At 37.6% G+C, this 17,760-nt stretch overlaps 1 protein-coding gene across 3 annotated transcripts in view; it reads right to left on the minus strand.

Moving 5' to 3' along the window:
- Positions 1-17,760, minus strand: part of PDE3B (phosphodiesterase 3B) — a 205,727-nt gene that overhangs the window by 6,708 nt on the left and 181,259 nt on the right. For all 3 annotated transcript variants that reach the window (XR_012423377.1, XM_005578550.5, XM_074014222.1), the window contains exons 12-14: positions 13,710-13,909; positions 4,632-4,835; positions 2,527-2,688 (exon numbers count right to left, since the gene is read on the minus strand). Coding sequence is in view for 2 of the 3 variants with exons in the window: in XM_005578550.5 (XP_005578607.3) it covers positions 2,527-2,688; positions 4,632-4,835; positions 13,710-13,909 (566 nt within the window). In the remaining variant the exon portion in view is untranslated. The remainder of the gene's footprint in view (positions 1-2,526; positions 2,689-4,631; positions 4,836-13,709; positions 13,910-17,760) is intronic.

The raw sequence follows: 17,760 nt of genomic DNA on the forward strand, positions 1-17,760 counted from the left end.
GCATGTTTTTGCAGTAGCTGGTATCAGTTTTTCCTTTCCATATTTAGTGCTTCCTTCAGGAGTTCTTGTAAGGCAGGTCTGGAGGTGACAAAATCTCTCAGCATTTGCTTGTGTGTAAAGGATTTTATTTCTCCATCACTTAAGCAGCTTAGTTTGGCTGGATATGAAATTCTGGGTTGAAAATTCTTTTCTTAAAAAAAAAAAAAAAAAAGAAAGAAAATTCTTTTCTTTAAGAATGTTGAATATTGGCCCCACTCTCTTCTGGCTTGTATGGTCTCTGCAGAGAGATCCACTGGTAGTCTGATGGGCTTCCCTTTGAGAGTAACCCAGCCTTTCTCTCTGACTGCCCTTAACATTTTTTCCTTCATTCAACCTTGGCGAATCAGACGATTATGCGTCTTGGGATATTTATGTGGCCAACAAACATATGAAAAAAGCTCATCATCACTAGTCATTAGAAAAATGCAAATAAAAACCACAATGAGATAACCTCTTATGCCAGTTGGAATGGCGATCATTAAAGTCAGGAAACAACAGATACTGGAAAGGATGTGGAGAAATAGGAACGCTTTTCAAAGACTTAGAACTAACCCAAATGCCCATCAATGATAGACTGGATAAAGAAAATGTGGCACATATATACCACGGAATACTATGCAATTATAAAAAAAGGATGAGTTCATGTCCTTTGCAGGGACATAGATGTAGCTGGAAACCATCATTCTCAGCAAACACAGAAACAGAAAACCAAACACTGTGTGTTCTCACTCATAAGTGGGAGTTGAACAATGAGAACACATGGACACAAGGAGGGGAACATGACACATGGGGGCCTGTCACGGGGTGGGGCGGTAGGGGAGGGATAGCATTAGGAGAAATAACTAATGTAGATGACGGGTTGATGAGTGCAGCAAACCACCATGGCTCGTGTATACCTATGTAACAAAACTGCATGTTCTGCACATGTACCCCAGAACTTAAAGAATAATAATGAAAAAAAAAATTTAAAGATTTAAGAACAGCTGGGCATGGTGGCTCACGTCTGTAATCCCAACACTTTGGGAGGCTGAGGTGGGTGGATCACGAGGTCAGGAATTTGAAACCAGCCTGACCAACATGGTGAAACCCCATCTCTACTAAAAATACAAAAATTAGCCAGGCATGGTGGCGTGTGCCTGTAATCCCAGCTACTCAGGAGGCTGAGGCAGGAGAATCGCTTGAACCCAGGAGGCAGAGGTTGCAGTGAGCTGAGATTGTGCCACTGCACTACAGCCTGGGCAACAGAGCAAGCCTCTGTCTCAAAAAAAAGATTTAAGAACAAAAGAGCATGCTTATATCTTTGAATCCTTGAAAACCACTAAGTGTCTATTCTCTCCATTTGTAGCCCTCTGTCCAGATTTCTTCCCAGTTGATGTTCCTATGGCAGGGAGTTAGTCTTTTTATAGCAGAGTTGAAAATGGATTGATATTCTTTATATTCTGAGCATACCCTGAATAATTTAAAAACCACTTCATCTGGAAATAAATTATTCTAGGTTACAGAATCTCAGGGCTGAAAGAGACCTTGGAATCATAATGTCATCTAGCCTTGTTATAGAAAGTAGTCAGAAAGACATGGGCAGAGCAGGAGAGGGCCTGCCCCCAACCCAATCAGAAATGTCAGGTGACCATCAGGTGATAGGTTAAGCTGTCTCTCTAAAATAATAATTGGTCACAGCTGGCACCAAGGTAAGGCAGTCACCCAATAGATGCTGGTCATCAGCAGCATCCTGATAAGATCTCAGGAGCTGGGTGAGTGGGCTCAAGCATGTACACTAAGAGGCAAAATGGTGAAGTTTAATTGGTATATAGCCTTCCTCCATGAACTCTGGACAGGTAAGGGAAAAATGCCTCAAGTGAGCATGAATACAACTTCAGTAAACACACTGTGTATGTGGCCCCTCCCAAGTGCTGGCAGGCCACTGCACATCCGACAGCCACCTCAAGGGATGAATTGGGAGAAGTAACACAACCCTGGAAGCATGCCAGTGCATAAGACTCCAAGTCAAAGATCAAACCATGCACTTGATCTCTCAGGTTGCCCTCCTGGTCTTCTTCCAAGTGTACTTTACTTCCTTTCATTCTTGCTCTAAAGCTTTTAAATAAACTTTCCCTTCTGCTCTAAAACTTGCCTCAATCGCTCCCTCTGCCTTATGCCCCTCAGTTGAATTCTTTCTTCTGAGGGGGCAAGAATTGAGGTTGCTGTAGACTCGTACCGATTTGCCGCTGCTAACAGCCCTACCTATAGACTCACGAGTATATTCAGCTCACTCAAGATAGGGAATAGGTTATTTTTTAAAATTTTAACAGCAATGGCAAACAGAACATAGAAAATACTAAGAACCAAAGCAAATGCAACAATTTTTAACCCTTCCCAGTCAAAGCAACTCAGAATTCAAACACTTAATAAAGCTATCCAAAAACCCAAAGAGGAGTGTCTTCTTATGACAGCTCTTAAAAATCCCACCAAGCTCATGTTTCAACTTACCTGCTCATAAAATTCATTGACAATGCCTTCTGTCCATTTCAAATGCAAGTCTCGAACTTTTGCTGGGCCATTTATATCTGCCAGTTTGATGCACACCTGGCATACCAAGAGGCGATCATTTTCATTACTCCATTCTATGCCATTACTATTTACATCATTTGCCTATTTTGGAAAAACAAACTCATTTTAGGTTCTGAAGGCATTTAAAAAATTGTTGTTTTGTTTGCTTTTACCAAATTATCTTAAAACTGTTTCCTGTCTAAATGACAGAAAGTTAGTTCAGCAAATAGTTCTTTTTAAAATCAGTTTATTCCATAATATGGACTTCTATTGGTTAAATTTCCTTTCTAAAAATGCTTTCTAGAAAAACATATAACCATGGGTTTCAATATTTGTGATTACCACAAAGAATCATGAATTATATGTGTGTGTATATATATACACATATATATTAAGTATAGTAGATACACAATATCAAAAAAATCATATAAGAATTATAACTACTTATTTCTACCTCAAAAAAGAACACTTAAGCTAGGGAAGTTTGCTCTTGCTGTGAAAGGCAATGATATAGTGACCTGAACACAAGTCTGAGAAGCTGGCCCTATAGTTTTAAATCCTGACTCAGAATGTCATGAATCAGCAAGCTGTATTCTGAATCAAAAATTCAGTGTGTAACAGTGAAAAAACTGCTTAATCTATTCGAATCCAGCTTTCTTCATCTATGAAGTAGGAAAAGTAATACCAATCTAGCCATGCTGCTATGAGGATTAATAAATGAAAAAATGTCTTGCTCACGGTAAGTGTTAAATATTGTTATTTAAATAAATGATAATTGTCATTATTAGCTGGAAAAAAAAGCCTTTCAAGAACTAAAATTTCATTTTGTAAAAAATGAAAAGAATGAGCCATGTCATAGCTTTTGAACTTCAGTGTTATGGTTGCTTTTTGGCACCAAACTCTTTCAGAAAAAAAAAAAATTATGTAGAACACCATCATAGAAAACACTTGAGAGAAGAGCTCTTTTGACTGAAACTTAATAGGAGGTCTAGAGCCCCATTCATATGGCATTTTTTTGAGAGACTTCAAAATAGAAGTCTTTACGGAATACACATTCGAAGTATTGTGTTAGATAATCTTTTACCTGTAAAAGGTGACTTAAGCACTTAAATGAATTTTATTTAAAAATTAAAGTGAATAAAACTATACAACTATGAAATAATTTTAAAGGTACCCTGATTTCTCACTGATTTTCATAAGCATTTCATTAATGTCATGACAACAACATATATAAGGGTCTCCTTCCAGCGGATTTAATCTAGTACTCCTTTGTTACCAGTTTCTCTACCCTGCAGGTACAGCTTCTTTTAGGTCACAAAAGTCATCAAGAAAATAGCAGCTTCCTGCAAGCCAGGGCGGGAATCTAAAGCGGTGGTCCTCAACTTTTTTCACCTCAAATGTCTGAGGGATAAAGCATAGTCCCATGAGTACCACTGTCATACTGGGTCAGTGATTCTTGATCCCCTGGTGAATATGAGTTCTTTGGCCTAGTACAATGTCTGCACATAGTGGGCAATCCCAATAAATACTTGTTGAATGACTGGATTATTCTCAAGCAGAAGAAGGTGCTTCCTTTTCCCTACACTAGCCAGCTAAAGAATCACTAATATAAAGAAGGTATAACAGGTGCAGTGAGGTAGGCATAATTAACTGGATTCTTAGAATTAACTGGATTCTTAGGAAACACATAAAATTAATTTTATATAATGTCTTACTTGACACTAAGCATGGCTTTGTCAAATCTCTCTTTAAACTCATTTGAAATAACTGGTTTGTTTCTAGGTGAAAGTATGTGAAATAAAGTCACAATAGTATAAGTTTATGTGTTGAAAGAAAATATAGCAAGCAATAATATTTTAGGAAATGTTACCATAACAATAAAAATGTTTATTTTTAAAAATATAGGCATATATATTATTTTATATCAACTATTTATTGTTACTTTCTAAGCAGTAATAATTCTAACTTAACATTAAAAATCATATTTTATCAGTAACACTGACAATAAAGATTTTTTAAATCAGGCACTAATTTTCATAACAAACCTTGGCATTGAATTCTGCAAGAAAATCAAAATGTTTTTTAAGATCTGTGGCAAGGATTGCTTCGATGACTAAAAAACGAAAGCGCTTGAATTCCACATGATCAAGATGAAGAAGGAAGTTGTATTCTGGGCGAGAAAGATACAGATTCCAAGCTGACGCAGCATGATGATTTTCCAGAACAGATCTGTCATTGTATAAAACTGCCTAAAAAGAAATACAGAAAAATGAGGCAGACACCTCAAAGATATTAAACTTTAATATCATTAATATCAGGTTGGAAGTACACAAACAATGAATACCTACTATATACTAGCATTTTACCAGGTATTTTAGTGCCTGTGAAAATAGGTTGTGATAATTTTATAAATGAGTAAACTGAAGTGCAAAGAGGTTAGGATACACCTTTCCTTCCAGCATACATGGCTAGTAAGTGAAAGGGTTATTTATCTTTAAAGTTTATCTTTGCAGACCCTGTGCTGCCTCCCAAGAGATGTGAAGTTGATATTTTGAGGTCTATTTCATTTAATCAGAAAACCTTCTCAGATAAACTGTGAATAAAGTCATTAGGGATCTAGAGCAGGTTTCAGAATACATTTCTGTTGTTTAGTCATTCTGGAGTCAATGGTGATGGTGACTAAAGAAGAGGAAGCAGGAGTACTGTCCAGGGTAAGTAAGAGGCCTGCCTGTCTGAGACGGACATATCCTGGATTCCCATCCTCACACAGTGCCTGGGAGTAAAACAGAACTATGTAACAGATAAAAACACAAATCCTCTGGTTCAAATGGTGTGGAATTACTCACTTTTCCTACACTTCACTCCAGTGGAAGACCCTGAGGTACCTCCTCAGTACTCTAGGACTTTGGAATACAGACTTAAAATCAGTGGAGTATAGAATTTCTAAAGCCTCTTCCATCTCTAAAAATAAAGCAATTCTTTAAATTATTAAATAAGCATATAATTATTTTAAAAAGCTTCTACAGCCAAGTTGTGTTAAAGGCCAGGGATAAAAATTAAAACCCTATCCCTGTTTTCATGGAACCTACTGTGTAATGAGAAAGGACAGATAGAATGAGATCTCAGGTAGGATACATATTCTGAGAGCTTAATTGAATAGCTCTACTTATTTGTGAAAATTAGCTATAGCCTAGCTTTAAGCACAGACGCATAACACTGATTATGTTTTACACTATTTGATTTTATAAAAGCAATGGTATGATTTAAACTTTGCAATGAGCCATATAAAGGCATTTCATACCACCTGTAATACAACTTCTAAACATTATAAATACCAAACAAAGAGTAAGCTTTAAAAACTCCCTAAGGGGTCATTTACATTTAATAATGATTTGACTAATTCATGCTCAAATGTTACAAAGACTTAACTATGAGAACAGCTCTGTCTGTTCAGGAGGAAGTAATCTGATTCTGGGCTCAATAAAACACAATGTACAATGAGTGTCCTGCGAAGCTAGCTGACTTAATAAACTCACAGCTAGCAAGATCAGTTTTTAAAAAAATGAGCAAGTTCAGAATTCTTTCACCATTCCAATTACCATTTGAAAATGCCAAAGAAATATAAAATGGGGGGAAAAAAGTCTGAATCAGTATTAGAATCTAGATATAATCACCATACTGGAAACTTCAAAGACATAGTGAAAATGAGAATGGGTACAGAAAAGCTAACCAAGTCACTGCATAAGAAGGAGAAAACCTATCTGAAGAGTAGGTGGAAGGGGTTCCCTGCTGGACCCCAGTAGATTCACAAGCTCAAAGGTGAGTGGGGGGCAAGAAAGAATCATGAAGCAGTAAGTAGGAAGCAAATGTCAACTCTACTTTAGAAGAATACTTGAAGGTAGCACAGAGAGCAGCAGACCAAGCTTAAACTGAGTAAGAAAAACTAATCAAGCAAACAGATAAAGTCGTCTCAGCTCTTACTGCGGGGTCTTAGAAGTAGAGAAAAAAGACAGGGCCCAGCTCATTTGGAGCTGCAATAAATTAACATCCTTTGACTTTGTGCTAAAGCATTTTGTTACCTGCTTTTTCTGGCTATAGATCCTTCTCTCTACAGTAAATACATCAATACTTTGGCAAAACAAATTAATTGGTCATAAATCTTACTTTTCACCCTCTGAGATGGAAAGATCTGAGAAGGGGTTTAATACAAACTGACAGAATCTTAGCAAATAGTAACACTTAAAATAAGAGCAAAAAGCGAAAACCCTTCAGACAGAAGAAGGACTTAGATCATACAAAGGATGAGTCTGACTAATCTGAACAAATGTCCCCTTTTAAAACATAAGAAACAGGAGGAAACATTAACAAAAAATCTAGGTCATAGCCATTATCTCATGACTAAGAAGGCACTTCTTTTTTTTTTTTTTGAGACACACATTCTGTCGCCCAAGCTGGAGTGCAGTGGCACAATCTCGGCTCACTGCAAGCTCCGCCTTCCAGGTTCAAGCCATTCTCCTGCCTCAGTCTCCTGAGTAGCTGGGACTACAGGCGCCCGCCACCACACCCAGCTAATTTTTTGTGTTTTTTACTTGAGTCGGGGTTTCACTGTGTTAGCCAGAATGGTCTCGATCTCTTGACCACGTGATCTGCCCGCCTCGGACTCCCAAAGTGCTGGGATTACAGGCGTGAACCACCACACCTGGCCAACTAAGAAGGCAGGCACTTCAAGTGGAAAAGATTAGGAAAGACTGTTCTTTTAAAAAATAATACTTCCAACTCAAAAAAATCCAGTAGAGAGCAGACAAATAAGGTGCTACAGAACACAAAGCAGCTAGTTTTGTTGTTTTTTTTATAGGGTAAAGAAATAGTCTTGATGAACAGCTGTTATCTCAGGATTCTTTTACACTGTTCTCGGTTTGTTCTTTTCTGTGTTTACACTGCTATAGAGATACTACCTGAGACTAGGTAACTTATAAACAGAAGAGGTTTAATTGACTCACAGTTCCACATGGCTGGGGAAGCCTTAGGAAACTTACAGTCACGGTGGAAGGCAAAGGAGAGGCAGGTACCTTCTTCACAAGATAGCAGGAGAAAGAGGGAGAGCACACACAGGGGAGACTACCACTTTTAAACCATCAGATCTCGTGACAACTCCCTCACTATCATGAGAACAGCATGGGAGAACCCGCCCCCATGATCTAATCATAATCACCTCACACCAGGGCCCTGCCCCTTCACATGTGAGGACTACAATTTGAGATGAGATTTGGGTGGGGACACAGAGACAAACCATCAGTTCTAAAATTTCTATTAATCCCTTATCTTCCTTTATCTGAGTTACCACCCTTGTTTTGCTGAAATACATTTTAAAATAACTTTCTCAGGATGGTCAAGATATGATTGTTTAAAATCACTGCATATCTGAGAATCTCGTCATTTTGCTCTTATGTAAAACGGTAGCTTAGCTGAATATAGAACTCTAACTTGAAAATAATACTCTTAGCCAGCACTTCCTATCTCCTCTCATTTTACTTCTATCCTAGCTCTTAAGTCATAATCTTCTCTTTCTCTCTCTGTCGCTTGGTCTCTCTTTCTCATGCTCTGTCTCTCTCTCTCTCTCTCTCTCTCTCTTGCTCACACACACATTATTTATTTATTTATTTATTTTCTTGCTGTACTAGAATGTAAGTTCGATGAGAGGCAAGATTTTTCCCATGTTTCATTCAACATAACAATGCCTAAATAGTGCCTATCCCACAATATGCACCCAATAAATACTTGAACAAATAAATGAATGAATTAATTCCCCTAGAATTTTAGAGACTTCATTCCAGTATTGTCTAGCATCTATTGTTGCTAAAAATATAATGACAGTTGAATTTTTGTTATTTTGTAGAGGTATTGTTTTCATCTTCTCAGGAATTCTTTTTTTTTTTTTTTTTAAATAAAATCTCTGGGGTTCTGAAATTTTTCCATGATGTGCTACATGTGGGGTTTGAGTATTTTTTCTCCATTCAACTTTCCTGGCACTTAGTGAGCCCCTTCAATCCAAAGACTCCCCTCTTTTTAGAACTTCCACTAGTCACATCTTGACCTAGTCCCCCATGTCTTATCTTCTCCTTCCCTGTATTTTCTTTTAATCTTCCTGGTCTATGTTCTGGGAGAGACTACCTGGACTTTTACTTCCCAAGCTTTTATTGAATTTTTAAAATTTCCTGCAGTAATATTTTTAGTTTCTAAGAGCCTAACTTGTTCTCTGATGTTCCTTTATTATAGTTTCCTGTTCTTACTTTATGGATGCAGTATTTTTCAAATTCTCTGATAATACTTTTTAAAAAAATAATTAGATGCTTCTCTATTCCCTAGATTCTCCCTGTGGTCAGTTATTCCTTCCATCTTAGCCTTTTCTTTCCAAGCTTGTGATTAATGCCATGTCTGATGATCCTTGGTTATCTGTGTATATAGAAAAATGAATTCTAAATCAGGTGCAGTGGCTCACACCTGTAATCCCAAGGTGGGTGGATCACGAGGTCAAGACATCGAGACCATTCTGACCAACATGGTGAAACCCCACCTCTACTAAAAATACAAAAATTAGTTGGGCATGGTGGCATGCGCCTGTAGTTCCAGCCACTCGGGAGGCTGAGGCAGGAGAATCGCTTGAACCCTGGAGGCGGAGGTTGCAGTGAGCCAAGATCGTGCCATTGCACTCCAGCCTGGCAACAGAGTGAGACCCTGTCTTAGACACACACACACACACACACAATGAATTCTAGATTTCAGTTGTAATTTCTCTCTGCTGTTATGTATGTTTTATTGTGGAGTGTCTTCCCTTGGGATGAATGAGTGGGAACTATGTAAATGTGGATAGGGTTTGTTACCTAGCAAGTTTTGCTTTAGAATAACGGGTGCCAGCTATTAGATGTCTAGAATGAGAGAAATTTACTTTGAACTACTAATACCCACTCTAGGAACTGTTGTTACTCTCCAGGCAGTTTCCTTCAATATCTAAGAGATGAGTTTTCTGCCTGGAGGTAAACATAGGGTTGTAGTCACTCTGATTAAAGGTGTGTGTGTGCACAGAGAGAGCAAGCAGGAGCAAATGGTAACAGGAGTCTCTCTGGGGTTCCAGCTATGCTGGGTACTTTTGTTTTATCTGTCAATATTCATCCACTTTTCATTTTCCAGAAATGTTATAAAAATTTTTTTATCTGCTGGTGATAATACCTATCATCCTCTTATTGCTCTCTGTTGTAATGAACTTCATATCTTACTATCATTTTAATACATTCTCAGGAAGAAGGGGAAACAGATTCATGTGTTTAGTCATCTTAATCCATATTTTGGGAGAGAAAACATTTACAAATCTCAACTTAAAACTGTGTTTCCTTTTACCCAGTCTCATAAAAATATTCCAGAAATTTTACTATCTTCAGCACTAACCTCCCATCTTTCAGCCAACTTTTCATTTGGAAACAGCTCAGAAATCTCTTAGAATCTTATTAATACTGACATTCCTCTGGGATATACCTGGCTATATGTATCACCTTCTTTCATGTTAAGAATCCTCGTGTATCTTTCTAGCACACATTCCTTGCCATGAGAATGAAAAAGAATGCTTGACCCAGCTGGTGGTATTATATGCTACTGTCTATAACACACCGGAACTATAATATCTTTTATTAATTATGGCCTGACTAGACCCACTGAGTTTCCAAAGATGAAAGAACCTACTTTGCTACTTAACCACATTAAGCCGTAGACTTTTACAAGGGTCCTTATCTCACAGGTGCTAGTTGAAGAAGGCCTCATAAACTTTGTTACTTTGGGAAGCACAGAATATATTTCAGAAAACCTAGGAGTACTACAGAGCAAAGAATTCAGACATCCTTCAACATTCAACAAATATTTACTAAATGCTTTTTGTATGTCAAGCACTACTCTAGGTATTATGGAATAAAAGACAAAAATCCCTGCCGTTGTGGAACTTTATATTCCATTGAGGAGATACATATAAAAAACAAAGTACATAAACAAAATATATAGTATCCTAAATGGTCACTGCTATGGAAAAAAAGCAGAGAAGGAACATAGTGGTATAAGGAAGAAATTTTAGATGGAAGGAGGTGACAAAATGAATATACGGATATCTAAAGGAAAAGCCCTCTGGGCAGGGAGAACAGAAAGTGCAAACACTCTCAGAAAGGGACAGAGATGGTATTAGCAAGGAAGCCAGTGAGACTAGACTTGAGTCAGTAAAAAAATAAATAAATAAAAATAAAAATAAAAATAAAAAGACTTAATGAGGCCAATAATGCAGGGCCTTGCAGAACATTTTATTATTGTCATTTACTAGGGGTAAGGTGAATGCCATTGGAGAGTTTACTTTTTTGTTTTTTTATTTGTTTTGAAACAGGGTCTCAAATGTTGCCCAGATTGATCTCAAACTCCTAGGCTCAGGCAATCCTAATGTCTCAGCCACCCAAAGCATTGAGATTACAGGTGTAAGCCACAGCACCTGGCAAGAGAGTCTGGAACAGAGTCATGCAACACACTTAAACAGGGTCACATTCTGGCTGACATGTGTTGAGAACAGACTGAAGGAGAGCAGGGAACAAGCAAGGAAACTAGGTAAGAGGCTATACATTTTCACAGCTGAACTCTCTAATCCATCTCCTTTCCATTCTAGCACTTCCTATGGCTTCATCTAATGGCAATTCTTAACAATGAGAAGTTAGAAATAACATGATGATTGATATCATGTTCAGACTTCATGACTGTATTTTGATTAGGATAACAGTTGAGTACGCAACTTGTATAAGTTGCATTCATATAACACTGTTTTAAATTATCTTCATGTGAGAGTTAACATTGGAATTCACTCATTTGTAACATCCTCGAGGGAGGATATACTTTACAAAAATGAAAGCAGTAATAAAAACAGAGAGTAGGCCGGCATGGTAGCTCATGCCTGTAATCCCAGCACTTTGGGAGGCCGAGGTGGGCAGATCACCTGAGGTCAGGAGTTTGAGACCTGCCTGGTCAACATGGTGAAACCCCGTCTCTACTACAAATACAAAAATTAGCCGGCATGGTGGCAGGCGCCTGTAATCCCACCTACTTGGGAGGCTGAGGCAGGAGAATCACTTGAATCCAGGCGGTGGAGGTTGCAGTGGGTCAAGATCATGTCATTGCACTCCAGCCTGGGTGACAAAGTGAGACTCCATCACCATCTCAAAACAAAACAAAACAACAGAGTGGACTAGAACAGTAAGTAATTTCTACCTATGTGATTTCTGATTCAGAAGCTTCTCATGCCATCGGAAACAGTATAAAACCTTCCATATGTTATCTCCTTAATCATATCAGATAACTATTTTTAGGTTCAGAGGAATAAACCTTTATTTGAGGTCATACAGCTAATAAGTGGGCAATCAGAAATCTAAGACAGGACTTTTAATCTCAAGTCCAGTGCTTTTTCCACTATGCCACTACTCCTCAGGTCTATGATTCACCAAAGGACTAGGATTTTCAAAGATTAGGATGTGCTAGGTTTGAGAGAATGGGCATCTGATTCTTACAGAATTGTATTGCAAATAAGAAAATATGTGCCACTTAGAAGGTACTTTTTAAAAAAATAATACTTAGAAAGTGGGCAACTACTAGTACCTAGATTTACATTCATCAGAAAGTTACCTGTGGAAATCATGAGCTATTAATAAAGTCTCACTGGAAAAATGAATCATATGGCCCTTTTAACCCATACACACACACACACACACACACACACACATGCACACACACACACACTCTATTATACCCATTTACACATATACATATTCATAGTTCCCTACATTCCTTCCCCCAACCCCGACACACATGCTCACAATTCAAGAGACTATATCTCCTATATTTAAAAAAGTTGGAGTATATGAAAGAGATTGAAGTAAAAAAAGAAAAACAGAAAACGGCTACAGAAAATGAAAGGATCAGAGCCAAGGTTTAAACATAGAATAAAGAAGTGGGAAGTGAGATGAATTCAGCAACAGTCAGTGAGTACCTACTCTTCATAAAGCATCCAATTAGAAACACACAGATGACATTTTAGGAATCCCCAGCATAAACAAACCCAGCTACCACACAAAAATCTGCTTAAACCACAACCACACTAAATTCTACTTAAAACCATGTATTTAGGGCCAGGTATGATGGCTCACGCCTGTAATCCCAGCACTTTGAGAGGCCAAGGCAGATGGATCACGAGGTCAGGAGATCCAGACCATCCTGGCTAACACAGCAAAACCTTGTCTCTACTAAAAACAAAACAAAACAAAACAAAATTAGCCGAGCATGGTGGCGGGCACCTGTAGTCCCAGCTACTTGGGAGGCTGAGGCAGGAGAATGGCAAGAAGCCAGGGGGCCAAGCTTGCAGTGAACCGAGCCACTGCACTCCAGCCTGGGTGACAGAGCAAGACTCCATCTCAAAAAACAAAAACCAAACACATATTTAGTTCCAAGTCCTAATGTTTAAAGCTACTGCAATTATAGTATCTATTTGTTGGGAACTCTTGCCTCCTCATGCAAATTGTGACCTTAAAGGAATTTTATATCTTATCAGCTATACTAGGTACAAAAATAATATACCAGAATAATTTTTACATACATGAATATATTCAGAGATAAGAGATTTAAGGTCTGGTATTAAGGCAAATCTTTAGGGAAACAAGAGAACAACAAAAAAGATGAATAGTTCTCAACCACTATAGCTTTCTAGCCATACAACGGGCCTAACCAGGAACAGAAATCTTAAATACAGTCAGAGTTTTGTTGGTTTGATAAAAGACAAAAATACTGACAATAAAGGACTCTAGAATTTCACAAAACAATGAGTTATTTCAAAAACTGTTCATTATTTTCTAGTTGAAGAAGTTGATTTTCCCCCTAATTTCCTAGCACACATCACATTAATGCCATGTGTTATTATCCAATTAATTAAAATGTAGGGTCTTAAAGTCAGATGGAATGGCTATATGATTCAATTGAATAATGATTTACAAAGGGATACACAGCATGATTGAAAATTTCAGAATTACTCTTTAAAGGTTCTGAAAAATATTTCCTACCTGAGGGGCATTTGTAGCCACTAGAAATGCATTTGTCCTCCCTGGGTGGTCATAATCATGCATGGCAGCTGCCACGTATAGAGCCATCAATTCTAATGCAGGGATGTTTGAAGACAGGCAGCCATAACTCTCATCTGGAATAGAGCAGCTCTTCGAAGAAATATAAGCAATTCGCCCACGGTTAATTCTACCATCAGAATCTGAGAAAAAATAAATTGCAAAATAAACCAGCATTAGCACACAAATTCCTCACAATTTTGCTACGGAGGGGATTCTCATGGGTAATATGATTACTTATTTTATTTGCTGATTTAAGTAAGAACTAAAATCTATGAACTTAAAAGAGTATATTATTCCCAACTTAAAATGTTAGTAGAGAGAAACAGTGTTAAATCTGACTCTGAAGTTGCTTACTTTACAAGACATGATAGGATTCTCACACCAGTGTGATGCTGTCTTACTCAGGCAAATAATAATTTTAAAAACCTCCGATTTTCTAAATATTTGCTATTTAATGACTAGATAGATATAATGGCCAGGGTATATAACAGAAAAGGCAATACTAGAGAATAAAATTTGATGAAAACATTACAAAGATTTAGGAATTTAATATCTTACCAAACTAAGCTTCTCTACATAGATGCTTTTCAAATCTCATCCAGGAAGATTACATTTCATTTGTAGCCCTAACTACAACTCCTTATCTCCCTTTTGTTTTCTTTCATGAAGCTCCATATAATATAATGGAATAAAAAATGATGGAAAATGAAAAGGCATGGAAAACTGGGGAACATCTCAGTCAACATAAGTCTATTTTTATCCTCTTAGAAACAACACGTTCACTATCCATACTGTGCTTTTGGTGTCTTAATATCTTGCCATTGATTTCTTCTTTCTTCTATTTTGGTGGCTTTATCTATCTAGATGATCATTCTATTATTTTTGCGAAAGAAATCTGTAAAAAGTATAAGGAAGAAGAAACTATATTTAAAGTAGACACATAAAACCACAGATACTAGGTACAAAGTTTCCTTGGTTGTATTCATTGGGGGAACCTAGAAATAATGCTCTGGCTTGTTAAAGTCCAAAAGAATTATTTAATCCTATTTTAGTTGACTCAATATAACCATCACAAGAATTTTTTAACATGACTTTAATATACTAGTGACAACTGTAAATATACCTCATTATTTTCATCCTATTTATAATTTGTACCAAAATTAAGTTTTGGAACAGCCCACGCTAGAGCATTTTTTTTTAAATTTATGTTTTTAGAGATGGGGTCTTGCTATGATGCCCAGGTTGGAGTGCAGCAGCTAGCTATTCATAGGTCCAATCGTGATAGTACACTATACCCTCAAATTCTTCACCTCAATTGACCTGCCCTCAGCCACCTGAGTAGCTTAGACTGGAGTTAGGTACCACCACACCGGCTTAGAGGTATTTTTAAAATAATTATAAAAAGTAAACAAGAGGCAGTTAAATCTATGCATAATGATATATGTAAGTAATCAAATTTCTAATAAGACTTTAAATATCAATACAGAGTCAATAATTTGAATTTTCCTATGTGATACACATTCTGGATTTTCCCTACAATTTTAAAATATATTTTAAAACTCAAAAATGGCAAAAGATTTCCTTTTAAATTCAGTAATTACTTGGAATTTATATATTAGGATCTTAAAACATTAGCTTATATATGTTTCAAAAAAAACAGTATGAAAAACAACACAGTTGGCAAGGGCAATGAAACATAACTATTTTGAATCCCATTTATTCACTTCATTTCAGAAAACTGTGATTTTAAAAATTTGCTGACACATTTAAAAGGAGGCCTCAGTAAAAGACATCCAGATTAGAAATGAAGATGCAAAACTATCTTTATTCACAGATGGCCTAATCTCATATATGTAGGAAATCCCAAGAAATCTACTGAAAAACTATTAGAACTAATAAATTAGTTCATCAAGTTAGCAGGGAACAAGATAAACATGCAAAGACCAATTGCATTTCTACATACTTAGCAACAAACAAAAAAATGACATTTTTCAGAGAAACAGAAAAAACAATCCTAAAATTCATATGGCACCACAAAAAGATTCCAAGTAGCCAAAGCAATCTTGAGCAAAAAGAACAAAGCTGGAGGCATCAGACTACCTGATTTCAAAATCTATTACAAAGCAATAGTAATCAAAATAGCATGGGCCAGGCACGGTGGCTCATGCCTATAATCCCACCACTTTGGGAGGCCAAAGCAGGTGGATCACTTGAGCTCAGGAGTTTGAGAACAGCCTGAGAAACATGGTGAAACCCCATCTCTATAAAAAAAATACAAAAAAAAAAAAAAAAAGTTAGCAGCCATGATGGCATGCACCTGTACTCCCAGTTACTCAGGAGGCTGAGGTGGGAGGATGGCTTGAGCCCAGGAAGCAGAGGTTTCAGTGAGCTGAGATCATGCCACTGCACTCCAGCCTAGGTGAGAGGGCCAGACCCTGTCTCAAAAACAAACAAACAAAAAACAGCATGGTACCAGCACAAAAACAGGTATTTCAACCAATGGAAGAGAATATCACATAATGGCATCAGTTCAAAGAACAAATCACATCTTGTGGGACAGTACTCTAGTTCCACAAAATATTTACGCCTAGCAGGAACCCCATCTGAGTCTTAAAGATGTCATTCTACCATTCTCTCAGGTCTGATGTAGACTGATAAGGTTCATGGAAAGATTAGTAAACTCTGTGGGCATAAGCCCATTGCCACAATTTGCAGAAAAATTAGTTTCTTGATCAGATGCAATACTACCTATAATAACCTGATGGTAAATAAGGCATTAAGTAAGTTCAAGGATGGCGATGGTGAAGCACTACAGACAATGAAGATAAATCCACATCCACAATAAGTGAGAACAAAAGCTGTCTCTTCCATAAAGGAAAGGGTCCAATGCAATCAACCTACCACCACCCGAATATCTGGATGTTCCCTCAGGGAATGGTGCCTTATTAAGGACTCACCATTGGTCTCTCTTACTGGAGAGCAAGGCACTCAGCAGAGGCCTGAGCCAGGTGAGCTGTAGAGAAGAAGCCCATGGTATTTAGCCCATACATAATATCTCTATTCTTTCCATCATAGGGATATGTTTTGGTTGTGTTCCCACCCAAAATCTCATCTTGAATTGTAACCCTATAATCCCCACATGTCAAGGGTGGGACTAAGGGTAGAGGTAACCAGATCATGGGGGCAGTTTTCTCCAGGCTGTTCTCATAATAGTGAGTCTCACAAGATCTGACGGTTTTATAAGCATCTGGCATTTCCCCTGCTTGCATTTCTCCTTTCTGCCATCCTGTGAAGAAGGTGCTTTTCTTCCCCTTCACCTTTTAGCCATGATTGTTAAGTTTCCTGAGGCCTCTCCAGTCATGCCTCCTGTACAGCCTGCAGAATTGTGACTCAATTAAGCCTCTTTCCTTCATAAATTACTCAGTCTCAGGTATTTCCTTATAGCAGTGTCAGAACTGACTAACACACTTAGTTGTTGCGTGCATAAACCCACGGAATAAGAACTCCAGTACACAGGGAAAGAGACTGATAGCTATAAGATAAGAGATCATTTTGTCCACCTGATCATCGAGAGCCTTCTTTACAGTGAATGGCCTTTGGTAAGTATTATATATTAGTGAGGGTTATTCAGAGAAACATAAACAATAGGATGTGTGTGTGTGTGTGTGTATACACACACATATATGCACATATATACATATATACATACATATATATATACACACACATATATAGAGAGAGAGGAGATTTATTTTAAGGAACTTGCTCATGAAATTAAGAATGCTGGCAAGTCCAAAATCTGCAGGGTGGGCTGGTTGGCTAAAGACCCAAGGAAGAGCTGATATTGCAGTTCAAGTCTGAAGGTTGTTTACTGGTGGAATTCCTGCTTGCTCAGAGGAGGTCAGTCTTTGTTTCTATTAAGGCCTTCAAATAATTGGATGAACCCCAGCGACCTATGGAGGGTTATCTGCTTTACTTAAAGTACATCAAC

This window comes from Macaca fascicularis, chromosome 14, assembly GCF_037993035.2.
Source record: "Macaca fascicularis isolate 582-1 chromosome 14, T2T-MFA8v1.1".
Taxonomy (NCBI): Eukaryota; Metazoa; Chordata; class Mammalia; order Primates; family Cercopithecidae; genus Macaca; species Macaca fascicularis.